General features: G+C 41.7%; 1 protein-coding gene across 1 annotated transcript; it reads left to right on the top strand.

The window, feature by feature from the left end:
- Positions 1-203: 203 nt before the first annotated feature.
- LOC135204234 (phosphatidylinositol glycan anchor biosynthesis class U protein-like) lies at positions 204-26,609 on the top strand. The gene is made up of 9 exons (XM_064234342.1): positions 204-343; positions 16,779-16,942; positions 17,170-17,272; positions 17,840-17,936; positions 18,142-18,346; positions 19,132-19,357; positions 20,378-20,646; positions 21,610-21,752; positions 22,356-26,609. The coding sequence occupies exons 2-9, from the start codon at positions 16,807-16,809 to the stop codon at positions 22,464-22,466; spliced, it is 1,290 nt and encodes a 429-aa protein (XP_064090412.1). The 5' UTR covers positions 204-343; positions 16,779-16,806; the 3' UTR covers positions 22,467-26,609.
- Positions 26,610-27,860: the final 1,251 nt, after the last annotated feature.

The following is a 27,860-nucleotide window of genomic DNA, read 5'->3' as shown; positions in this document are numbered from 1 at the left end:
TCGTCTGCTTCTATAGAAGACTATACTTTTAAAAAGGAGAATACTCGTAATGTTGAAATTACAAGTATATTATGCATTTTTATGAAATTTTTTTGGAATATTTCATAAGTATTATTATATTTACATATTCTCTATTATGACTTGGCATCCTATAAAGGCCTGGCAAGAGTATTTATCGGTTTCTAGATGTGAACCACTAAAAATTTTCACCGTGAGCGTTGACAAAACTGTCAAAAACAGGGTCTGAAAGTTTCCATCAACTGCAAGATAAGCTGTACATTAATGCCCAAGAACACCTTACAAATATCGTATTTGTATTCCTGTATTTTCATGAATGATCTAGGTAAGAGTGATGCAGTTCTCGTTAATATGACAGAGGATGAAGATGCGAATAGATTTTAATTATGGAAGTGTAGCCAGTTGTATTCAGCAGGGTCTTTATTTTGTTTAACCTGGGGTCCTCTGACCGGTATACTTAGGCTCGGTAGTGCCCTAGCTAGCTAGCTAGGTAAACCTACTACCATAGCTACCTACCTATTGCTGCCCGTGGAGTTATGTATGTGTGAGGTTTCTAGGATCTACAAGGTCATGGATAGGCCTCAGATTAGATTTGCAGGGTATCCTAGCGAATAATCATAAACTAGGATAGTTTTATCCCTTGCGTGGCCAAAATGTGCTACCTAGGTAGTAGGTAGGGTAAAAAACCGCATGGTACAGGGATGGACCATTTACGATCAATGTGTACAACCCCAAGAAAAGTACATTATACCTAACGCGTCCTGACACCGGAGTAGAGGTCTTTAGCTCCGTTTCTCACCAACAACAAGTCGCGTCTGATGCCCATCTCCGATGTCAGAACGCGTTATAATGTACTTTTTTCAGGGTTGTACACATTGATCGTACATGGTCCACCCCTGTACCATGCGGTTTTTTACCTTAGTACCTACTACTAGCTTTTAGCTTAGGCAAATCCGTAACAAGCACAGAGTGGAAACAGAGACAGCCTTTGGATAGATTCACCCTTTTTCGTCAACTAACAAGGATTAGGTAAAAAGTAACTACTAGCTTATACCTATATGTGTGCTTCTTAAATTAATAACCTAGGTATTTGTCCGACACGGCATACAAACCTTCGGTCCTTTTACAATAGGAAGGTACTAGCGGCAGCTGGATAGGTCGTAAGCTTTCGAACAGGGGTTCGGTAGTTAACTGCTTGTCCGACAGGCGCGCGCTGCGCGACTGGGAGGTAAACAAATCACTTTTGCTTTCGGCCTGCTGGCGTGTGGACGTGTATCATCGCTCTCTGCCCGCTTCATCGTCCGTTTGCTTTCGCATGTTGTATTTGTCTTTTTCTAATTATCTAGTGAAACTGAATTGTAAGTACAATCATTTCATTGAATTCTTTGTGAATTAAGGATCTTGGTGTCACCACGCCCTCCGATTACCCGAGTGCCGGGACTGAAGGGCGTAAGTGCGGGAATTCATTTTCCCAGAAATGATCCTCGTATTGTGTATGCTCGGTGCCGAGGGCGGGAGCACTCGCTCCGAGCGTAGATTGGGTTGGAAATGTGTAGATGAAAATCGTAAGTAAGTGCTCTTTTCTATTTATATTTTTTTGACCTGTATGCCCGTTGCCGAACGAATGCGCTCGGCACGGAAACTTATTTAGTATGGAAGTGGAATCGCAAGTACAGTATTCTTTTTCATTTTCATATATTATTTTTGATTGTAGCAATACTCATTTTGGATCAGTTTCCGAGCTTACCCGGAAATTGATCCTTCCCCTTTTATTTTGAATGAAGTGAAATCGCAAGTGCAGTTCTTTTTCATTTTCATTTTTATTGAGATTGCATGTTACTGGGATCAATGTTTCTGCTATTCCCGGGAATTGATCCTTCCCCTTTTTTATTTGTATGAAGTGAAATCGCAAGCGCAGTAGTCTTTTCATTTTCATATATTTTTGATTGCATCAATTCATTATGGATCAAGGTTTCCAGAAACCTTGATCCATAAAAGGTAAGGAATTGATCCTTTCACCCTTGCGCTCGGTACATAGGGCGCAAATGCGCTCGATCCGAGCCCTTATTCATTGTGAAGTGAATCGTATGCAAGATGCATTTTCATTTATCCCTTGTTATTGATTGCATCAATATTTATTTGGTTCAAGTTCCGCTCAGTCAGGATTTGATCCTTATGCCCTTGCATTCGGGCCGATGGCACGATTGCTCTCGGGCTCTTATATTGTTGTTGGGTACATGGGTGCTGTGCGGGGGTGGGGAACGAGAACCCCCCCGCTCAGCTCCCACAGTGGCCCTTCCCCTTGGGGGGGGGGGAGGTTATCGGCGTTCTTCTCCTCGCCCGATCCGTCGGAGCGCGGGGGAGGGCGATCGGTGCCCGATGTACAATTGTATTAGGGGTCTTCCACTCGTTCGGAGAGGGCTCATCCCCCCGCGCGAGGGGTCTTCCCCCCCCACTAATCGCTATTACTGTTATTTCCGCAGGTGCTACTGCCACGAGGGTGGACCTTGGTGAGGTATGGGCGTCCTTCCATTTGCAGGGCGTGCTAGTGTCCAGGGGCTGCGGTTCTATGTCTGGGTCTACTGCGGTCACCCATGGAGTGGTGACCACGCAACCAGGTGACGACGTCCCTCCTCACCTGGTGTACTCGCCTCACGTGGTACAGTCTTGCCTACAGCCGCTGTGAAGTGCCGTTCGCCGTACCGAGAGGGGGTGGGGGCGTGCCGCCGCCGCTCGTGGTTGCCGCGCTGCAGCGACCACACTCCGCTGCCCTAGAGCTCGCCCCTGGACCTGCCGCCAGTACCAGGATGTTGCTGGCTGCTGCTCCACTTCCTGTGTTGCCGGTGCTGCCTGACGTACCTGCCGATTCTGGGCTGACTGGTCCATGCATTTGTTCATGAATCTTACCTGCCAGATATATATATAGCTGTATTCTCCGAAGTCCGACAGAATTTTCAAAACTCCCGGCACACGCAGTGGTCGGCCAGGTGGTAGTACCCATTCCCGCCGCTGGGAGGCGGGCGTAAGGAACCATTCCCATTTTCTTTCAGATATTTTCTGTCGCCGGTGCAGACAACAAGTGTTTTCGCACCTCCGTCATTGGATTTTGGAACTCTTTTGGTCACTTGAGTATCCCGATTGATTTTGGTTATTTGATTAGGATCGGTGGTTAGGCATACGCTAATTGTGGATTGTTTTTATTTTGGCTTGATTTTTCCTTAAACTTACGATGTCTGGATCTAGTTCGACTAGGCCAGAGTATGTTGTGTGGAAGAATGCAAGGTTAGGCTACCGAAAACTTCGGTAGACCCTCATACAGTGTGCGCGAATTGTAGGAAACATGTTTGTATGTTTGATGAGCGCTGCAACGAGTGTGAAAATATGTCTGATTCTGCGTGGAAGGCTTATGAATCATAGGTACGTAAACTAGAACGTGATAGTGTAAGGAGGTCTTCCTCCAGGCGTGTAACACAAGTTACCCGTCCAGTAGAATTTATCCCTCCAAAGACCTGTGATGCCTTCGGGCCCTACAATAGTGTCTTTGGAGGGTAATACCCTATCTGTGATTCTTAAAATCTCTGCGTAGCCTGGGAATCATGTTTGCATTGGAAAAGTTATAGTAGTGTAGTGAAGAATAGTGATAAATGCCATGAGTGTTCATTCTAGCGCGTAAGCGTATAATTTCTCATTGACAAACACTACCGCGTGATGGCTCTCCCTACCTCGGTGAGGCAGAATGTAGTAGGGAGGTAGCTGGTCCAAGTGTCTAAAATACTCTACGTTGTTCATAAACTTACCAGTCAGATATATGTATATATATATATAGCCGGGTAAAGGTGAACAAGCGATGTTGTATCATAGTAATATTATTTTTGCCCTTTACGTCATATTACTATCAAACTGTTGTATGGTTTCCAAGTTGATGATACTCATACCATAGTTACTCCTACGAGGCCAACCGAGAGTACGATTATATTCTTATTACATTTAATCGGTTCTCCTGCAACTATTCAGGGTTGCCGGTTTCCCTATTTTTAAACATTTAAGGTATTGTTATGACAATACCAAGTTAGCCTTTTATATTTAGCAAATTCAGGTTTCGCTTAAATATACTAGTTTGATGGATTTTTGGTTTCTGCTCTATAATGATAGTAAACCTATTCATTCGTAGAATGGTGTAGGTGGCAACTCAGGCAGAGCAGTGCGAGAACGACGAACGTTCTCAGAGTCTGCTGTCACTAATGCGTAATGCCAGTGCTCAGTTCCATCTGATTGTCTGCTATGCGCAGTAGGTTACGTCTCTCTCTCTCCTGCGGGATTGACGGACTAACCGTATTTCTACCCTACAATCACGGCCTTAGCCTCGGGTTGAAGGGAATTCTAGCATACATGGCTGAACATCTTCACTTTGCGAGAATTTTTTTCAAAAAAAAAAAAAAAAAAAAAAAAAAATTATATATATTTGTGTATGTAGTATGTGTATATATATATATAGTGTATATGTATATATAAATATATATATATAATATATATAATATATATATATATATATATGTATGGTTATATATGTATAAATGTATGTATGTATATATATATATATGTATTAGACCTTTTTCGGTTCTGTTTACCGCATGGTAACAGAATTCTGTCCGAGTCTACGGCGGCATAACACACATGATTCCCTCGAAACAAGAATGATGTGCAAGAGATGCAGTCAATTAGTTCGCCGAGACGTCCCTTGCTCGATTATGAAGGGGACTCCTTCCGCTGCCAAATACGACAGCGCCGAGCGCGACGCTCGGCAGGACGCTTGGATGGACGCACAACGTAATGCTTCTTCAGACATTCGCCGAGAATCAGAGAATAGTAATGGATCTCAGGAAGGAGACTTTTAGGAAGAAACAAATGAACAATCTTCTACAGTGTCTTCAAATACTCCTGTTTAAGTGAAACGCAGCCTTATTAGGGAAGGAAACATGCTCGGTGAGGGAATGAATGAATTGCAGGGGACCATTTCCTCGCTGGAAGAAGGTTTGTTTTCCCTGAATAGACTGAAATTCACACCTCTCCAAGTTTTTTCCTGCAGAAAAACTGGAATAAAGCATAGATGATCTAGAAATGAATTCTGAACATCTCTCATAGTCAAGATTCGTCTATAGGTGATGTCATGGCTCATAATCTCATAGAATTTGAATTTAATCTTGAAAGATTACTTTAGTCTTCAGAGACGTCCTCCCCGCGCAGGAGTTGGAACTCTCGGAGGGTCTCGCTCCCTCTGAGGAGAACGAAGACGATATAGGTCGCAGGCGGCCGTCGTCTTTGGTTCCTCGGAGGGGGACGCTTCTCGTCCGTTTAGCTCCTTCTGCTTTGCAGTCGTCTCCTGGGCAATTGGAAGACTATCTGCAGTAAAAGAGAGCTGAGATGTATGATTGTAGGGTCTCAGGGAGGGGGACGCTTCACGTCCTCTCTCTTTTCTACTGTGTTGCGATCTTCACCGGAGAGGACGGTCTTCCGATGAGTATGCTTTTGAGCGCTTCGGTCGCTCCTAAGATATATCCTTGGCGGTCCATGTGAGAAGGAGGAGGGCTTCCCCTCGCCCATCGTCTTCTCAAAGGATCAGCCTTTTGCCTGAGAAGAATGTCTCCATCGAAAAGGATGATTGTGTCTTTGCAACAACAACTTGTTTTGTTGATTGCAGTGAGCAAAGGCAAAGCCACATCGTGAGAGGACGGATGATAGGCTGCCAATCAAGAGTACAGGCAGTCCCTTCTCCTTCTCCTCGTTCCGCTCTTTCGCCAGTTGCCTTGCTCTCTAGTTTTCATGCAGCTCTCCAGAGGTTGTCTAGAGAGCACGGTTACCATCTTCCCGAACGTGTGTCAGTTGAGAGAAGAAGAGGTCTTGGTTCGATGGCTTTGAAGCTCTTTGAGAATAGTCAGCCTGCGGCCCCTCAGTCTCCTCCCTTCGCAATTGTTATCTTCGAAGGACGACTGGCACATTCTATGCCCTCCCCTACAACGCGGTGTCTGAAGGATTTTCAAACAACTTAATCGTTGGTGAAGTCCTGGAACTACTGGTGAATTTCGAAAGTCACATCTGATCCCAACCCAATCCATCGTGTATCTGGGGATTTCAGATGGATTCAGTGGCTTTTCGAGCTTTCCGTCCCAGGGACGTCAGCAGCAAGGCTTAGACAAAGTGTTAGCCTTCCTAAGGAAAAGATTCGTGCTCGGTGAGGGAATGGATGAGTCTAACTGGGGACCATTTCCTCGCTGGAGAAGTTTGTTTCCTTGGGGAGCGGGGAGACTGCACCTCAGACCGTTACAGTTTTTTTCTCAAGTACAATTGGAAAAAAAAAAACCAAGAATCTACACATGATCTTGGAAATTTCAGGAGAGGTAAAACATCACTTGAAATGTTGGCTAGATCCGTGTTAGCATGTCGTGAGGGCGTGTCTCTCAGCTTCAAGCAGCCCGACCTAGTGTTGTTCTCCGACGCGTCCACCACGGGATGGGAAGCACATTAGGGGGAAAGAAGTGGCAGGCACCTGGAGAGGGGGAACAGGTGTCCTGGCACATAAACCTAAAGGAAATGGCAGCCATCTTTTTAGCTCTCCAGTTTTTCCAAGAAAAAGTCTCTCGTCGAATAGTCCAAGTCAACTCAGACAAACACCACAGCTCTGGCGTACTTTGAAGAAGTAGGGAGGAACACAGTCTCAGTCCTTTTTGCTCTGGCAAAGGAGATCTTGCTGTGGGCAAGGCACTGGACGTCATGATCCTTACGAAGTTTGTAGCATGAGTAGAGAATGTCTGGGCAGATCTCCTCAGCAGACGAGGTCAACTTCTGCCAACCGAGTAGACTCTGCTTTGGAGGTATGCCAAGAGCTGTGGGGGTTATGGGGACGTCCGCTCGTGGATATCTTTGCGAGTCCAGAACGAAGAGGCTTCCACTGTACTGCTCCCCAGTACTCGACCCAGCTGCAGTGACGATAGACACACTTCTCTGGGACCTGGACGGGGATGGACCTGTACGCCTTCCCCGTTCAAGATCTTAGGGGAAGTCATGAGAAAGTTTGCGGTGTCGGAAGGGACGAAAGAATGACTTTGTTCGCCCGTTCTGGCCTGCGAGAGAGTGGTTCACAGAGGTCATGGCCTTTGCAGTAGACTTCCCGAGGACGCTTCCAGTAAGGACAGATCTACTCAGACAGCCCCACTTCGAGAGGTACCACAGAAGCCTCTTCGCTCTGAGTCTGACTGCATTCAGACTATCCAAAAGTTGGCCAGAGCGAGAGGCTTCTATAACGTCAATGGCGAAAGCTATCGCCAGTGCAAGAAGAGCGTTTTCCAACGTCACCGCCCCAGTACAATCGAAGTGGATAGTCTTCAGGAGTTGGTGCAAGAAGAACGGCATTTTCCTCCACCAGACCTCTGTGAGCCAGATTGCTGACTTCCTTTTTCTGAGAAGGGATCTAAAACTTGCAGTCTCTACAATCAAGGGTTATAAGAGTGTGCTTTTAGTTGTCTTTAGGCACAGAGGCTGGACTTGGCGGACAACAGAGACCTTCACGATCTCTTGAGATCTTTCGAAACGATGAAGGTTCAACAACCCAAGTTGCCGTCTTGGAACTTGGATGTAGTTCTGAAGTTCCTCATGTCCAGTCCGTTTGAACCTATGCATGAAGTGCGAGCTTTTATGAATTCTTCTTGGTTCCATAACAATATGTCATAAAGGACATATGAGCTGTCACTTACGGGAGATGCAATTCTGTGTTGACTCCCGTTACACGAAGGATGTCAATTCAACCTACAAGAGATCCTTTTCTCTTGGTTGTTCGTGTCTGCGGATACGTTGCTGGGATAGGGAGCCGACACTGATCCTTAACTAGTGAGTTAATTTTTAGTTTAACTCTTTTTAAAATTAAGCGCTAACCCTCGTGTTAGGATCAGGTGATCGGGATCGGTGTTGTGCTCCTTAATTATGCTAATAGGCATAGGTATATGGTCATATGAGTGGATTAGCACCCATTGACAAATGCCAGTTAGGCTTTGCCGAGTAATGGATAAGACCCATAGGCAAACCCACAAGAACTCTTACCATAGGTCACATCCTCGCTGAGGCTCTTGAGACGAAGCAGACTCCTAAGCAATAGCTAGGAAGTCAACCCTCCGTCTGAAAAAGATAGGAACCAAGGTTTATAAGAGGTCCTTCTGATAACTTGTGGTGTTTGGTCAGGAAGCCAAGGTTACCAGTGTCAAAAGAATGCTTTGGCTTTTTTCTTGAGGGGCACCATCAAGGAAGTGCATTCATCCTGTCAAGACAGTGATATGAAAGTGTTGAAGGTGAATGCGCATGGACTGAGGGCTATTTCTACGTCGGTAGCCTTCCAAAAGAACATGGCACTCAATGACATCTTGAATGCCACATTTTGGCGTAGTAATTCAGTGTTTGCCTCTCACTACCTTCGGGAGGTGAGGATATTATACGAGAACTGCTACTCTTTGGGCCCATATGTCGCAGCAGACAATATATTGGGGACAGAGAGTAGCACTCTTCCTATCTTTTAGAAAATAATATGTTAGTTTGGACTTTTTAATTTTATTTCTTTTTATTTTTTATTTTTATTATGTATGTAGGTGTTTAGTTTTTTGTGGTCTTGGGTAGGGCCGCCTTAGGCGGCCTTCCCTCCATTAGCCTTGGTTTTACGAAGTTTAACCAGATAGGCTAGGTCAGGTGGTTAATGTTTTTTGCTTCGCCCTCATAGTAGGGTAAAATGTTTTTGTCACAGTGTGGTCACGCCCCCATTGACAAATCATCTGGAGCGCACCAGCTACATAGGTCACGTCCTTGCTGGCACCTCCAGTGAAGCATTAACAGCATTCGGTGTCTAAACACACCTATATGATCTGTCACATTGTGGTCACGCTCACGTGACAGTTCATTAGAGCGCACCAGCTACACAGGTCACGTCCTTGCTGGCACCTCTAGGAATGCAGTACCGAAATTGGAGGTCTATAATATAGGAGGATCTAGTTGCATTGTGGTCACGCCCCCGTTGACAGATCCTCTAGAACTCAACAGCTTCACAGGTCACTACCTAGCTGGAGTCTCTAGTAAAGCAGATGCAGACTTGGGTGACGGTACTCACGAAGTCAGCTATGCTAACAGTTAAGGAACCAAAATATCAATCATATATATGAAATTGTTTCCCAAAATCGAATCTGTCTCCCCCTCCTCCAAAGGTGGGATTCAGCTATATATATATCTGGCAGGTAAGATTCATGAACAAAATGATATTGTTATGATACAATAAAGTTTGTTCATACTTACCTGGCAGATATATATAATCAAAGTGCCCACCACCTCCCTCAGGAGACAGTGGCACTAGAAAATCTGACAGAAAATGGGAATGGTTCCTTACGCCCGCCTCCAGCGGCGGGAATGGGTACTACCACCTGGCCGACCACTGCGTGTGCCGGGAGTTTTGAAATTCTGTCGGACTTCGGAGAATACAGCTATATATATCTGCCAGGTAAGTATGAACAAACTTTATTGTATCATAACAATATCATGTTGCTGCGCTGGCTGTCCCTGTCGTTGCTGCGCTGGCTGTCCCTGCCGTTGCTGCGCTGGCTGTCCCTACCGATGCTGTGCTGGCTGTGCCTGCTGTTCCTGAGATGCCCATACCTGCTGATGTCGTCCCTGTTCGTGGTGGTACTACCCCAGACTTTGGTCTGGTCTGTACAGGTGCGTCCGGGCCCTGTGGCTTCGGCTACAGCCAGCCCCGGGCTCCGCCCATGGATAGCGAGATCTTACGTCTGTCCTGAGGAAGCTGACGAGAAGAGGAGGAATTGGTGTCGTCGTCGTCGTCTTCATCTTCTTCATCGTCGTCGGCTGTCGCCTCTTCCCCTTCGACTTCTAAGGCTTCACAGCCGAGGAAGAAGAAGGTTGCTCCTCCCTCCTAAGAAGTCTCCCTCGGGAGCTTCTCGGGACCCGTCTCACCTCGGTGGGACGGGAGGGTTCCTTCCGCTGGTCCTCCTGCTCCTTCGGGAGCGGGGCCCGTCTCTTCTTCCGCAAGGAAGACGACTACGGGGACCAGAGGGGTACCGGCTAACACCGGTACTTCCTCGGCCTGGTGTCAGTGGTTCTGCCACTGCATCAGGGTCCGTCTCGGCCTCTCGTTCGCGGGGAGTGGGAGGTACCGAGTGTACGGTCGCCTACAGCGACCGTGCAGCCAGGAACCAGACCATCTGAGTCCGCTCAGCGTCAGGTTCACGGCACGGGGCGGAAGACTGGTGACAGCCGCTTATGCGACTCTCACCAGACCAGCTCTCACTCTCGCGGCGAACAGCTGGCTACCCGGGGACGTGACGGTCCACGACCGACCACGGGCTGAGGCTGGGAAGAGGTCCTCCCGTTCGCCGGTGCCAGCCACGGCTGGAACCAGCGACGTGACGTGCCGTGAGGACAAGCAACCGGTCTCACTGTGACAGTGGAGCCTGCAGGTCGCCTGACCGTCGCTCTCACAGAAAGCGAACGGGTACGGCAACCAGCACCGCTCTTCTGATACTCGAGATCGGGGGCCGCGTGTTCTCAGTCCCAGCCGTCCTCCACAGGAGACGGTTCGACCAGGCCTGCAGCTCGATCGCCCCACCGCGGGTTGACGATCGCCTGCAGCCCTCAAAGCCTGCTGGTGCTGCCAGCGAGCAATGAGGGAGCGTCAGGTCTGCCGCTCCCGTACCTTCAACCTCCTCGGGTTACACCGGGAGGAGCGAGGTATTGAGGAGTGATCGTGAGGGGTGCGCCCCTTCATGATCCCACCACAAACGCCCTACGTGCCAGGCACGGTTCTGGGACGGCCCAGGACGTATGCGCAAGTGGATGGGGAAGACCGAGAGGGCTGTCGCTGTTCCCCCTTCTTAGGAGGAAGGTTCTCGGAAATGCTCTTGTTCGAAGGGCTTAACGGTCCCACTCTGCAAGATGCTGTGACTTCCGAGATCCAGAGGGACTTTGTCGAGGTTACGGCGCTGATTCGTCAGCACAATGATCTCTCGGGGAAGGATCACCGCTCCCACCAGCAGAGCCACGTCTCGGCTCGAGTCGTTTTGGGGCCCGAGAGGGAACCCAAATCGACGGTGGGTCTGCCGCGATCGGAGCTTGCCGACTGGTTGAACCAGGTAGTCTCTCGTCTCGGACAAGAAGCTCTCTCAGTTCCTGGGACGGTCGAACAAGCTACTTCACCTCCTCTACTGCGACAGAGGCGTTTCTACGTGTCTTCGGACACCGTATTTAAATACCCCTTCGGTCCTCCTGAGGTTTCGACCTCGACGAGGACTGGAATGAGTCGGAGCGGTATCGACTCTCTCCTGTCAGGTGTCGATTAGCCCCACCCAGACGACGTTCACAGTGGAAGGACGGCCTTCCCCCTCACCTGCTGCCGGAAGTGGGGGGGTGCCTGGCCAGCCATTGGGCAACTTGGCAGCGCCAACGGCGCCGAGACCTGGATTGTAGATGTCCTTCGGGAGGGAGATCTATTAACCTTCGAATCTCGGTCACCCCTCACCTCCAACCCGGTCCAACAGCAGGCGTACGTTCAGGGGCATCGAAGGACGTAGCATTGAGACAGGAGATCAAGACCATGCTGAGCAAGAGAGCTGTAGAAATCGGCACGGATCAGTCACCGGGGCTTTTACAGCCGACTCTTCTTGGTGAAAAGTCTACGAGAGGCTGCGCCGTGATGATAGGATCTCTCTCCCCTGAACCGGTTGGTTCTGCCAGACCCGGTTCACGATGGAGACGGCACGCGCAGTGCTCGACTCTATCAGGGAGAACGATTACATGCTTTCAGTGGACTTGAAGGATGCGTATTTACAAATACATTCATCAGTCCTCCAGAAAGTACCTCCGCTTCATCCTCGACGGGACGGTGTACCAATTCAGGGCACTTTGCTTCGGTCTCTCAACCGCCCCACAGGTGTTCACGCGAGTGTTCACTCTGGTTGTCTGCTTGGGCCATTCGCACGGGATAGTCTGATGGGGTATCTCGACGATTGGTTAGTCCTGGCGAGCTACCGCTCGCAGTTGCTACAGGAACAGGGATCGAACTGGCTCGAGTTCTGTCGCAGATCTGGGGATCGTTCTGAACTTCGAGAAAAGTCCGATCTCGAGCACAAGCAGAGGATGAAGTACCTGGGTATGCGGATCGACACGGAAGCAGGGCGAGTCTTCCCCGCAGGACTCGCGGATCAGCAGATTCAGCGAGGCAGCCAACCAGTTCCTGTCTCGGCAGGAACAGGTAGCTCAGCGATGGCAAGTCGTGATCGGAACACCTGTCGTCACTCGGGAAGCCAGTCCCTAACGGGCGTCTTCACCTGCGGTCTCTTCAGGGAGACTGAAGGAGAGTTGGTCACAGGCGACGGATCCCCCAAGCTTTCCATTGTCACGGACACAGGAGGTGAGGCAGGACCTAGCCGGGTGACTGGACGACAGGAACCCCTTAAGAGGAGTGCCTCTGCGCACTCTCCCCCCGGGACAATGCAGCTGCTCTCAGACGCATCGACCGAGGGATGGGGCGCACACCTGGAAGAGTTGCGGACTTCAGGAGTGTGGTACGAGAATGACAAGCACCTTCACATCAATGTACTGAAACTCAAGGCAGCGTTCCTCGCTCTCCAAGAGTTCCAGGTACCGCTTGATGGGACACTCAGTGGTGTTGATGTACGTCAACACCACGTGGTGGCTTACGTCAACAAACAGGGGGGGCCTAGTGTCTCTCCCGTTGTATCAGTTGACTCGGCAGGTGCACGAGTGGGCCGAGGCGCACTCAATAGAGCTGTCGGCACGCTACATTCCAGGGAAGGAATGTAGTAGCAGACACGCTCAGCCGTCGGGATCAGGTGATAGGGACCGAATGGTCTCTACACCAGGACGTGGCGGAAAGGCTCTTCGACCTGTGGCGGCGACCAGTCGAGGATCTGTTCGCCATCCGGCACAACAGGAAGCTCCAGGTGTTCTTCTCTGGCCGTTGCCGGATCCAATGAGCCAGCTGCAGAGGACGCTCTTCAACACCCGTGGGAACGACCTCTTCGCCTATGCCTTTCCCCCGTTCAGCCTGATTCGCAGGTGATCAGTCGAGCACTGGTCATCCCGAATCTCAGGATGATCCTGATGGCTCCCAAATGGCCACAGGCCATTTGGTATCCGGACCTGCTGGCTCTTCTCGCAAGAGAGAACCGAGAGAATTCCCCATTGGCACAACCTTTCTCTGCCAGCCACACGTCGAGCGGTACCACCGAGCAGTCCAGTCCCTACGTCTTCACGTGGCTGGCTGTTATCCACCATCTCTTGCGAACGAGAAGCTTTTTTCGTAGCGCAGCAACAGAGATGGCTGGAAACGTCCGTCAGTCCTCTGCAGCTGTGTACCAGGGGAAGTCGGCCGTCTTCTGTGGTTGGTGTCGTAGACGGGGCCTATCTCCTCTCAGAGCCACTCTTCAGCAGGTAGCGGTTTTCCTCGTTTTCTTCGCCGAGGAAGCTCCTCTAAGTTCCCACAGTCAAAGGATACAGAGCCGCCTTGACGCTCGTCCTGAAACTGACGGGATTGGACATCTCGAACTCGTTCGAGATCTCCTTGCTTAAGAGCAGCCTCCAAAGGTCTTGCCAAACCAGGGAACTCACAAGACCCTCTTCTTGCTGGACCTGGCATCGGCGAAGAGAGTACGGGAACTTCATGCAGATAATGATGTGGATGAGATGCTGCTTTGTCCTCCTGGGAGGACGCTACGGCGCTATCTGAAGAGAACTCGACACCTCGGGCCTGAGTTGTCGACGCTTCTTCGTTAGCAACGGGTCACCAAGAAAGAAGTATCAAGAACACTCTTTCGTCCTGGTCGCATTAGGTCTTCCAGGAGGGCGGATGAAGGCTTTTGATGGTAGTGACGACATCCTTGACGTCCCAGTCCGAGAGCTCACGAAGTCAGAAGTATGGTCCCTCGTTGGCGTTTCGTAAGAACTTTTCCGTGGCGCAGGTATGGAAAGGGCAGGGTCTGGTACAACCAGACTACCGGCACTTCCTTATACCTCTTGGATATTGCCCATAGGTCCTTGGATCGGTTTCCTTAGGACCCGTGGTGGCTGCTCAACACGTCGTCTAGCTAACCCAGACCCTAGCAGGCTGAACAGCAATCGAGTCCTGGTGTGACTGTATGAATAGATTAGTGAATGAGAAAGTGACTGGCTTCTCTTTCTATCTTTTTCTCCCACCCCTCTACCTGTGGGTAGAGGGATACGGTCATTACCCTGCTGGATAAGGACGAGATGCCGGTGAGCTATATGACAGAGCCCCATCCTATCCCTTTCACTAGGGATAGGAGCAGAATATCCACCACTTCCTTCTCAACAAGGGGGGGAAGTGGATGCCTACAAGAGTCAAACCATGACTTTATCTTTGCTCCTGTACAGGAACAAGTTCTTACATTGCTGGTACGAAGAGATACGCTTGCCTCTCTCTAGTACTCGGTCCAGAGGTCTGACCATTGATCCTGCGGTGCACACCCCGATCAATCGGACAGAGGGCTTGGATCCCTCCCTCGCTCTTACGACCAGGGAGGCTTCCAAGGTTGGGCGAACACCAGTCTGTCACAAAAGACTCAGATTCCACCCACCAAGAAGTGAGTCTTCCTATTGTAAAAGGACCGAAGGTTTGTATGCCGTGTCGGAACAAATGACAATTTGTCCAAAATTGCATTTTTCCTAACTATACAAACCTGAGGTCCTTTTCACATAGCCCCCACCTCAGCCACCCCTCACTCTGCAGTTTTTGCTTGGGCCAAAAGCAAAAGTGATTTGTTTACCTCCCAGTCGCGCGCCGCGCGCCTGTCGGACAAGCAGTTAACTACCGAACCCCTTGTTCGAAAGCTTACGACCTATCCAGCTGCCGCTAGTACCTTCCTATTGTAAAAGGACCTCAGGTTTGTATAGTTAGGAAAAATGCAAATTTGGACAAATTGTCATATTACCTACCTACTACCTAATGGTAAATAGGCTACTAAATGGTATTTCTACAGAAGCACTCCGCATGGACTGCAAGGAACGTAACCGAGGATACGACATCCACTAGGGATTGGGGCGTCCAATGTATTTCGCCGTGTTTAGTACTGGCCCCCAGGGGTTAATTACAGTCGTCCTAATAAATATTACTTAAAATTCTTGTTCAGTAGGTAAAACTGCACAGAAAAACCCTAACTGCCATAGTCTAGGCCGCCACGGAACTGTACCCTAGATCTACCAAATAAATTTTTTGCCAAAGATTTGGACTTCAGCCTAGCCTTCAACATGTCTGTGGTGCCATATACTTTCTGTCTTATGACACATTACTGCGGTGTCCCCTAAAACTGGAAAGCCGACATAAAGCTAATACTGTAGCATGAATGATGGTAATGATTGTGGCAGGACCGTAACGGGAAACCAAGGTTCTTGCAACTTCATGGATGAGGGAAGCCAAAAACAAGTGAATTACCCCAAGAGGAATGGTAAATACTAATGTAAAACCTTTAGCTAGGCTAGGTATAGATATGTTAAATATTATGTTGTTCATGCTGTCATCTGTCGTAATCATGCATAAAATGTGAAAATGTGGCAATTGAAATTGTAATACCTAGGCTAATATAGCTAGGTACTTCCCAATATAATCTTCCCTCATCTGACCTATTCTAGGATGCTTGTCCTACTTGGACAGGGATGGGGCAGCAGCATTTAACTACCTTCCCTAACCCCTACTTAACCAGTCAAAAAGTGTGGAAGTGGTATGTATAGAGATACATATTAACCTGACATAGGTATCTCCAGATAACCTAACCAAGGATACTGGTTACTATGTTGAATTAGGAGGGTGTATTATCCTTCCAATATGCCATTTTGTTATGGGTGTAGTACAGTATAGCACCTTCACCTTATTGCAGCAGTTTCTTTCTCTTGTTCCTGTGCCAAAAAGTCCCTTTGAATGTGGTCACAGAACTATGCATATATAGTGTTCTTAGGAACTTTCTTCAAAGGATCATAACCCCAAGGGTTTACAGTAAGTTGAAAAACACATAGCTTTCTGCAGGTCAGACATATTCCACTTGCTATGAAATGTCATCACAGAAGTTAGCCATTGTGAAATTGGAGATTGGTCAGTGATAAGAGGGAGAGCTGTGAAAATACAGTAGAGCCCCTCATATTCGTAAGGGATGAGTACCACACACCCTATGAAGAACTAAAATTTGCAAATACTTAAAATCCCTGAAAATGCTTAGAACTGCCAATTTTAATTGCTAAAACACACACAAAAAAAGAAAAACTCTTAAAGCTTATACTGAGTATTTTAATAGTGTTATTACAAAAAGTGTATTTCGTTATGAAATTAATATTATAATACAGTAATCTGTGAATATTTCTCAGTGAGAAATACCACAAATAGGCGATTTTCTACAAATGAGAAGTATATATGGTCCATAGAAAAATCCGTTAATCGTGAGTCTGCAAGTAGCAGAGGTCGAATGTACGCGGGAAAATTCCCTATTATTTTGTTGTCTTTATTCATTCTTTTATACTAGTACATGGATGAGTTTAAGTAATGTATGCTCAGTATTACTACCTCTTGTTTTGTAAGTGGGAGATACATGATTGATTATTGGCTTTTCAATAATAGTCTTTAATTTCATATATGTAAAGTAGTATTTTCTTTATTTTCCACTGATAAAGTTAATGTCTTATTTTCTTTATTTCAGTGTGGGAAACCATCAAAGTCATACCGAAATGATGATATCTGGACTTTGGATGATGTACCTTATTGGTGCAAGTATTCGTCTCTGGTTAATGACCAATTCATATGGATCTGATTACACATCCAAACGAGTTGAAGTTTCAACACCACTCAATGCTTGGAAGAGAGGTAAGAATCTCTTAGTGATTAGTTATTGTACCAGATCTCTTTTTACATATACTTATTATCTGTTTAGAGAATTTCACAGCATTGTACATACTTGACCTTTTGCATTCAGAAGTGTATGAAATGGACTAATGGAAATTATTCCAATTCTAAAGTTTTGGAGTGTTTTTCAAGGGTTTTACTTAAAATTTTTACCCTGTTCTTTTATGATTTCAAAATTGATTTTGCAGTTCAAGAAGGCGTGTTTCTTCACGAACATGGTGTACCCGTGTACAGTGGGGGTGTCTTTCATGAAACGCCTTTATGCCTCTTCTTTGGTGGATTTCTAATCAGGTACCAGAATAATTGTACACCCTTTATATATTTTCAGCTCAAGCTCTCAAATCAGTCATCTGACAAGAGAGCAAAGTGCTGTATACCTATCTTATTTAATCAAATGCCTAATTATTATTATACTGTACTATGAACTAGTTTAACGTAATCACAGTTAATTTACTTAACCTAGTTATCAGTGGGGCTGGCTGTGAAATGACAAAGATATGAAATCGAAATTCTGGGAAAGGTATATTATGAGGTCAGTCTGGCTAATTGTATTCACTAGTACATAATAGTAAAGGTTACATGAAAAATTATTCATCTTATCAAAACTGTAGCAGCTCATACGTTCATTATATTCACTGTTATACAAAAGCTTTACTTTTAATTTGGGCAATTTAGAAACTTCATAGTACAGACATTGCCATTTAGAAAATTCTTTCATGCCAGTATCATTCCTAACTAATATCAAGTTAAATGTTGAAAAATCATTTTGTATATTTGTAGTATTGTCAGCATTATATGAACTATAATGTGGTTTAGTGTTAACTGCTGTGTAACTGATATCTTTGTAAATTTTGGCAGATCATGGGAAGCATATTTGGCCTTCATTTTTGTGGCATGTGATCTTCTGACTGCTTATCTTTTGGCTTTGGTTGCCACAGTGTACAGTAGACAGTTGGTAAGTATATTTACTATTTTTTGTGCTGAATGTGAATTCATTATTGAAGTATATAATAATATACTTAGAATAACAGATTATGTTGCTGGGTCATTTTGTAATTATAGTTCTTAATCTCCTAAAGATGGTGCACTTAATCTGAAAGACGAACTGTTAATATTGTTATAACAAAGAAACTAAGTACTGTACCCTCTTTTGTTCTAAGCTAGTACAACAGAAGACACTTGTTAATGAATATGCGCTAGATGCTGCTCATTTGCTGCTGAAGTCAAGATCATTATGCTCTGGTGTTATTTACGTTGCTGCTGCATATTTATTCTGCCCATATACAATAGCATCATGTGTAGCAAAAACAACAACAGTTTTTGGAAATTTGGTCCTTGCAGCAGCATTTGCCTGCATGGTAAAAGGTAAGTAATGATTTGTTTACCAATTGAATGGTTGTATGTATTGTACTGTACAGTAAAACTGATAAAAGTTGTGAAAAAGTATTAGTCAACCCCCTAGCAAACCTAGGTCTTCATTAGTAGAATTCAGAAATGCAAGATGAAATAAGTTTAAGGAAATTCCCTAAAGAGTAAGAGACATTTCATGATGGAATTATTGAGTATTTCTTCCATAGTTTTGATGTATTAGTTGTAAATAACAGAGCAACCCTTTCAAGAAATTTTGGTGCTTCAGAACATTATTATGATTTGATTAGTCTGACTGAAATTTAGATAAGAATGATTGGGAAGGGAGCGTGAGCTATTTGACGGAAAGAACATAATTAAATAGTAGTCCAAAGATCTTTTACTATTGTTCAAAATTTAAGTAAACCAGAAAAAATTATATGCAAGTAAAATATAGTATCAGCTTCATAGCCCTGCTGTTTTTGACAACTAAAGATCGGGTAGCATGAAATCAGACTCTGAAGGCTGTCTGGTATTTTGGATCACCCAGGCACATGCAGTTCTGAATGCTATCTTCTTTTTATGTTTTATAAATTGAAATATACTTGAAAATTTAATTGGTATTTTAAAGTAATATCTTGTCAAATCTCTCATCATTTGCTTCCTTCTATTCACAAACATCAGTTATCCTTTTATTTTAATTATTTATACTTCCAAGTGGTGAGGTAACTTTTCTTTATACCACAGGTTTAGTACCTTATTTTTACTTTTAGTTTGATAGATGACCACCTCTTTTTTTTCAGATCATGCTGTGTTGTTTGGTGGCTTAATTGCTTTGTCCACATACCAGTCATTTTATCCTATTTGCCTTATGGTTCCTGGTGTTTTGCATTTCACCCAAGTTCAGCAGTCAAAATCGGCTTTAATTAAACCTTTGCTATCCTTCTTTTGTACTCTGGGAGTACTGATGGTATTGTCAGCAGAAATAGCAGGTGGTTGGGAGTTTCTGGAAGCCACCTATGGTTTCATGTAAGTACATTATATTTACTTTATATAATCAGAGACATGGGTGCCCGTAGCATATTTTCCAAGGGGGGCAAGTCTTAATAGTACTTACATAGTTTCTGGTATCAAGCAGACAAACACTTTTGACCCTTTGAACTAGCAGGTTAATTCCAAAAACAGTATCAGCACTGCATTTTTTAAATTAATAAAACAATTTTGTATACATTATATTAATGTTATATAATTATTTTATAATTATATATATATGTAAGATTATTATATATATATATTATATAATTATATATTATATATTATATATATAGATATTATATATTATATTTATTTATATATATATATTATATAGTATATATTATATATTATATATATATATATATATATATTATATATTATATGCTGTGAAATTGCAATACCAATAATAATTTAAGTGAAGCAAGATGCGATAAAGAAAAAAGTTACAGACAGTTACATTGACTTTTTTTTTCAATAGTTGTATATACTGTTTAATTGAAATCAAACCTTTTTAGAAAGAATATTGCAATTATATACTGCCTACAAATAACATACAGTATAATAAGGATACCTTTAATTTATTTAAACTGAAAGAATATACACACTACATAATGGAAGGAAAACAAATTGATGTAGTTAAATATAATACTGAAAAGGAAATGATGCCTCCTGTGGTCACAGGAATTTGTGAAGGTGGGGTTGCAAGCGGCCCCCCTTGTCCCAAAGTGCTGGTGCTCATGATGAAAGTCATTGTTAAAAGACCTGTTTCCTTTTTAAATCTTGCATTGCTTTGAATATTTGAGGCATAAAAGCTTCATTGAAATATGTATTATGAACCATTATAATCAATGATGATATCACATACCAAAAATTATTGATTGCAGTCTGCATGTTTAGCTGTACGTATTTGAAATATGTACATGATATTTATTGATTTCATTGAGAAAAATATCTTCATGGAAATAACTTATTTACAGTATATGCTAATGGCATTTTTGAAACACTCCCTTTCAGTTTAGCAGCTCCAGATCTGACACCAAACATTGGCCTCTTCTGGTACTTTTTCACGGAGATGTTTGAGCACTTCCGATTGTTTTTCCTGGCAACTTTCCAGATCAATGCATTTGTGTATGTTTTACCACTTGCCATTCGATTAAGGAGAGATCCAGTGTTATTAGCCACTGCTTTGCTGGCATTTACAGCAGTCTTTAGAAGTTATCCTTCTCTGGGAGATGTTGGACTATACCTGGCCCTCCTGCCCATGTGGAAACACTTATATCCATGTAAGTAAATGGGGTGGTATATTTTTGGGTCCTCTAAATGTTTAGTAGTCTTCATGATTATCTTCATGATTTTGCATGAGTTAATTAACATGGCCCCGTTCCTAGCTTCCTCTTGTACTGCAGTTGATTTCATGTTGTCAGTTCAACATAGTTAGCTGTTGATGTTTTCTTTAATGTAGTATATGTTCAAAAATAGATGCAAATTTAAATATTCAACATCTGTTGATAGTGAAAGAAACACCATCCAGAGTTAAAATGCAGTAGTTGCAGCCTTGTAATTATGATGATATGGATGCACTATCCTATGAAGAGAAAGTGTTATCATTATAGAAAACAGTAAAAACTGAGAACTGGTAACTAACTGCTCTATTGTGGTTTGATAAAACTCATTTTCAGATGATGATTTAAAGTCAGGGTAAATGTTGATACAGTTTTCTTTATCTCATTTTATTGTTCTACATACATCTTTTTTCTTCTCTGTGCATTCACAAAGATATCTTGACTTTTATATGTACATAAGTCTATGCTTAACATTGTTGGTTTTGTTGGCAGTTTACTCTTTATAGGTGAAAATGCTTGAGAGAACATTTCTTGTAAAAGAATGGCTGGATATAGAAGTGAATTGGAGTTTTTTCCTCGTTATACATACTTTGATCCTTGCCCTTTTGTCATTTAACAGTAACTGAGAGCAACCATTTTTAATTTTAAATGTTCATCCTCTTTGTTTCATTTATCAGACAATGGGATTAACCATTATTAATTTTAAATGTCATTCATTCTGGTGATTTTCATGTTAGTAAGTATAAAAATTCTTTTGAATTGTAGATTTTCAAAAATTCTTTTCTGAAATGAGATTGAAATTAATTTGGTGTACTATCAGGACATAATCACTTTCTTTATTTGAAATTTTTCCATGGTAAGGTTACATTCCTGATGTTTCTAACCTTTTCTTTTGTTTTCCAGTTATGCGACAAACGTTCATTGTAGGATGTATGTTTGTTGCTACTTCAGTCCTGGGACCAATTATGTATAATCTTTGGATCTTCAATGGTTCAGCAAATGCAAACTTCTACTTTGCAGTTACATTGGCTTTTAATACTGCTCAGGTATTACAATAACTAATTTTACATTTTTGATAATGATAATTATTATTATTATTACTATTAAGTATGTAGTTTCTCCAGATGAATGACTTAGGAATATCAAGTAAGGAATCATAGTTGTAATTTTTTATACTTTTACAAAGAAAGAAATTTAAAAAGAGGTGAGAAAAAATACTTCACGTTTTACTGCACTGCAAAAGAAGTCTCCCCCATTTCATTGTAAGTTAAAGATTAACTTTTAATGTTCCCCAAATTAAATTCAGACCCACAAGACATTCTTTAACCTGCCCATTGCTTTAAATTAAATTCATACGTTAAAAGTACCATTCAAATGAACATATGAAGGCTCCTACATCCCTGGAAAGTAAGGTAAAGGGGCCATTTTGCAGTGCTACCCAGCCAGCAAAAAGTCTTATTCTTTAAACCATTAATATTACCAAGTTTAGAGGCTGTGTTTATTTCTGTACTTAGACATGTGCTTAATTCTGCACTGTTATTAAATATGTATTTTAGATAGTTTTCCTAAAATTAGTTTATGTCAGCATGATGTTTTATGATTACAGTATTGTATTAGTAATTTAATTTATTCTAAATTATCAATTCCAGATTTTCCTGGTGACTGATTTGTTATTTGCCCATGTAAAGCGAGAGTATCATCTGTTTAATGGGTCCAAAATGGAAGTGGACGGAGTTCCAGCTCGGCTTACTCTTCAGTAATGAAAGTGAAGTTGGTAGCAGAAGCAGTACAAAGTATTTAATTTAAAGAGCCAGGTTGTTGTTCTTGTGTGGATGGCACAGTATTTTTATTGTGAGTAATGTAGATTTCATTTTTGAGAAATAGAGAATAACTGCTGATTAAAACTCGGAAGAGTTAACCGTTTACAGCTTACCACTGCAGGACCTTTTTGTGAGTTTTGCTTCTGGGTTCTTACAGTGGTATGCAAAGATGTAGCAGATGTCAGTACTGTATTATAAATTTATCACATCTTTGATTAATGAAAGACTTTTCTATTGATTGAAAACTTCTGCAAGGAAAGAGTACGTCAGGCATATAAAAAAAACTTACAGTATTTGGCTTGTAATATATGTTGTTCCTGATGAAGAAAGGAATTACTGAGGAGGCAGACACAATGACTAAGTGATTTTTAACAGTCTCAAGTAAGAATTAATCCTCAGCTTTCATATCTATCTATAACTGCTGTTGATTTCCTGCCATTACTCTGTGTCTTGTATACTGCACTAAATCAAAAGCTTGTGGTTTTTGTTTTGGATACTTTTTATTAGTAAGAAACAGACTCATAGGTTGTGGGAAATTATAGTTTACATTTTTTCACAATCCAGGTGTAAATTTTGACTGTTTCAGTGCTTTACATAACACATAAAAATTACTGCTATTGGTTTTTAGGAGACAGCAATAATGGTTAATACTGTTAACTTCACCTCAGATCATTTATTTCACTCAGGAGAGTGATTGTGAGGCATTTATTTTTCTATGATGAAGTAAGAGTAAACAGTATAGGAATCATGAAATTATATGCATTTTTTAAATAGTAAACTGCATTCCTATTTATGTCTTAATTACTAGTACCTCATGCTCTGCAGTAGTAATAAATGGTAAAAGAAAAAAATGAAACAAAAGGTTTGTCAGTTACTAAAATGTTTCTTTTCACTGTTAGAAATATGGTAATAATTGAACAAATAAAATAAAATGTAAAAAAAGTGGACCAATATGCACCAGCATTTTGCAACAAAAATTACTCTTATTAGTTTTGAACATAGTTGCTGTTTTGAGTGTTGCCAGTCGACCTCAAACCTACAGCTACAGCTCCAAAAAACCATTTACATATAATATTACTTTATGTAGCAACAGGTCAAGCCTTGACAGTTGGCCAAGCTCTGTTCATAAAGCGAGACTGCTGGTTCATATTGTTACACTAATACGTACAGTGTATATAATAGGTTCGTATTAATACACTAATACATACATTGTATATAATAGGTTCATATTAATACACTTATACATACAGTGTATATAATAGGTTCAAATTAATACACTAATATATACAGTGTATATAATAGGTTCATATTAATACACTAATACGTACAGTGTATATAATAGGTTCATATTAATACACTAATATGTACAGTGTATATAATAGGTTCATATTAATACACTAATATGTATATAATATTGTTGCTATAAAGCAGGAGAGCTTTATATATTGATGAAACAATTCTTTATATATAGCACATAGCTTGAAAAGGACTAAAAATGGGAAACCAATAGTATTGCAAAGTTGGTACATTCCTTCAATTACTCAATAAAATCGGTGCTGTCTAATTTAAGAAATTCTAATTCATGGTTTTTGAAAATGATAAAATATCACAAGTTAGTATACGTATATAATTTAACCAAACCACTGAGTTGACATTTGTAACTCATATGGCTGTTTGTTCTTTATGACTATTAGATGTTATTTAAAAGTACATGTATTGCTGCTTTCTAGAAATGTTATGATTTGATCAGTTGAAAGCTTTAAATATTCTGACAGAATTTCTTCCAAGGATTTGTTTCTGATACGTAATATATATTTTAGGTTTAGTGATGGTCAGTCGATAATCATATGGCTGATTGCCAGTGTTACTATTATGAATTCTCTGCATTCAAATGACTGTGGGCCAGAGGAGTGTGAAAACAAGTACATATACATATGATGATATCTTAAGGGTTTAATCATTTGATGCTTTCAGATCTCTCATGTCTTAGACATTTTTTTTAGGGAAAATTATACACTATGGCTTTTTTATCACTACTAAAACAAGTAGGCAGCCAAGGAAGCAAGGTGTAAGGTACTGAATTAAATGACAAGAGTATTAACTTTCATATGTAAGTTTTTTTTTATTGAATATACTATATTTTCTGTTTACTACATTGAAGTTATACTTCGCTAATTGTTCAATAGTTATGCAGAATTGCAGTTTCCCTTCAAACTGTCATGTTGGACCACTGTTGATACAGTTTTTTTCTTTTGGCAAAAATTCATTTTCTTCAGTTTCAAAAGGTAAAAGGAGGCAGTATATTGAATCTTGGAGAAAACAATTACGTATGCATAAGAACAATTCCATGGTCTAATGATGATAACAGCACAGCACAGGTAGTAGTATATGTAGTATGAAAGTAGTAGTATGGTACTGTAATAGCAGTTATTAATTACACTTTTGAGAGGACATTGTCTAAATAGAACTTGTTCGTAGTGTTGAAACTGCATTGGTGATGAATACATTTAGCAACATGTTTGTATCTTTTTTATGCTGGTGGGCTGAAACAAGCACAGCTGTCCAAATCAAGACTGTCCACTGTGAAAAAGGGAAATGTGATCTAGAAAGGTTTAAGTAGACTTTTAATTTACTGTTGGATTCTCACCAAGTCTATACAGTTCAAGTTTTAGTACAATTACTGAAAATTGTAGTATACCAAGTGGGGATGGAGGATTATTGATATCTTTTGATTTTATTGATATAGTGACAGTGTTCAGAGGAAGAATATCTGTATATACTGTATTAGACTCTGATTAAATACAATATTTTGCTTCAAAATGGGGATGTGAGACTTGAAATATTTAGAAACATCCTCCATTTTTTGTCACAAACTCCTTAACAGCTGTAGTCAAACTAGGATTGAAAGACAGTGACCCAGTCTTCAGAATTGGTAATTTTTTTATCGAAAAAGGTGTATCCTTTTTGCACTTTGAATGTTTGATATGGGAAAAATGGAACAATGTATGAAGCAGCATACTCAGAGCCTGCAGATAAAAAAGTATAAGTAATCATACCAAGAACCTGCAGATAAAAATAATGTAGTATTACATATTAATGAAAATTTTATATTCAAGTTAACTGACATTTGAGGCCAAAATTTATGAAGGCTCTATGCATCCCTTGGGTTAACCCCAAGACAATACTTTGTAACCAATATAAAAATTCAGTACTGTACCTTTTATGTGCATTGAAGTATTCTAGGCATCCATTCAATTCTGGTTTGACTTGTACTACTTGTACAGTAAATGCAACAGTTGTCAGCATCCAAAATAAATACTACACTGTCCTCTTCTCCCTTGCTGACTTTTTGTGAATGTTTGTGATAGAATTTTTTATTGTATATATATTTTTGCATTACTAGTGTGAGGATGCTACTAGTATGTCAGATGTAATTGTGATGTATAATTCATATTAAATTCCAGTTTCACTACTTTCAGAATAGTGATCTCTTGATAATTTCTTAAATGTGATGTAGTGATTAGTGTGTTGGTATTGAAGCTCAAGTTTTTCTTTAGGGAGGAAAATGGATTTCCAGCCTTTTATTCATTTTTTATTTAAGTTATTGTGAAGAGCTCCAGTAAATACTAATAAATTAGACTGTGTTAGGGATTTTCTCTTTATATTTGTAAGGTTAAATTCCAATGTGGATGATTCATTACTTTTTGATTTGTGAATATTTCTATTTGTGAATATTTCTAAATGTGCTGTAAAATGTGTAGTTTAGGTTTGTAATGATATCTTTATACTCATTTTATTGCACAAACACTTCAGGATTCAAGCACCAGCTGTCCATGTAGCTTCTAGTGGGGAATATTAGTAGAAGATGTACAGTATATCTTATTCACTGAAAAAGTAATCTTAATAGTGTAGGAAACTGGAAAATTCAGTGTAAAATGCTTCTACTGAATTAGGGCATTAGGATTGTGATTTTTTAAAATAATTTCATTGACTTACAGTTAATAATCCCCAATTCCAAAGATTTGGTTAAAGGAACTGAAAATATATAACCTAAATTAAAAAAAACTTCTTTCATTTCCTATGAAATGTTCATGTTGCAGTACTCTGTTTTATTACAAAAGTTTTCATGTTTGAACTTTTACTTGTAGACTTCAACCATGAGTGGATTACTGTAAGTAGTACAAATAGTTCTTTGTAGCCTCTCTTTTGATCCCTAATCTTATTGTTTTCTGCCTTTTACTTTGCCTTTGTATTTCGTGTAGTCTCTCTCCACATAACTGCTTTATTCCAATTTGTGCCTTTTTCTTCAAATCTTTTATATGTGGATAGCTAGAAATGGTGTAGGAGAAATGATACATTGAAGCAGATGAGTTTCTAGAAATGTGTTTGATGATATGCAATTACCTTGTAACACTCATGTATGTTGATCGTAGTCTGTATAAGATTTTAGTGGACTAAATGAAGTAGTGAGCTGATGTTTACAACAGTATGGCTCAGCATGCCAAACTTATTACTAGCTAGCTTTCAAGACAGTTTTTTTTTAATAACTAAGGGTTTTGAGAGCTTGAGGATGAAAGAATGTAGGTATTTTCAGTGGTGTATGATAAATTGGGAGTTCCTGGTAGTTTATAAATAATAATCGGGCATCGGCTGATTTTCTTTCTATTCCCCTGCATTAAATGTAAACCACTTGGCTAAGTTAATTTTGGAGCATAATATACAAACGATAGGTTAAGTTAGTTTCAGAGTGTAGCAGTATACTAACAATGGGGTTGTCATATGTCATGGTAGATGGGGTGTGTGACTGGTAATGCAACTTTCTGGAAAATATAATGATCTGCTGCACTAAAGTTTAGTTTGATGATCACTACAGGGATGATTCTTTTAGAGAAACAAGCTATAAAAGTTATAATGAGGCTTCAGTGTTCATGATTGTGGTCTGAGAGGTCTTGATGTTGGTCAGCTCACCTCATGCGTGCACTATAGGTATTACTTAAGGTTCTTTGCAGCGTGCCATCAGCCACTAGCTGCAACCCCTTTCATTTCTTTTACTGTACCTCTTTTCATATTCTCTTTCTTTCCACCTGTTACACCTTTCAGACCTTTTACAATCAATTTCTGTTTCAGTACTGAATGACCTCCTAAGTCCCAGTGCTTGGCCTTTGGCCAAAATCTTTTTTATTCCATTGATGTTGGTCATGAAGTTGAGTATAAATAAGAAAAAGTCGTCTTTTCATTTGCCAAGATAGAGCAAAGGCTTCTGCAACGTTGTCACTTCACTAATTTTTCCTGCCCTTGGCAAGAATTTTCAGGCAATTTAACTTCAAATTACTT

The sequence above is a fragment of the Macrobrachium nipponense genome, chromosome 44, assembly GCF_015104395.2.
Source record: "Macrobrachium nipponense isolate FS-2020 chromosome 44, ASM1510439v2, whole genome shotgun sequence".
NCBI lineage: Eukaryota > Metazoa > Arthropoda > Malacostraca > Decapoda > Palaemonidae > Macrobrachium > Macrobrachium nipponense.
This window is presented reverse-complemented; position numbering and strand designations above follow the sequence as displayed.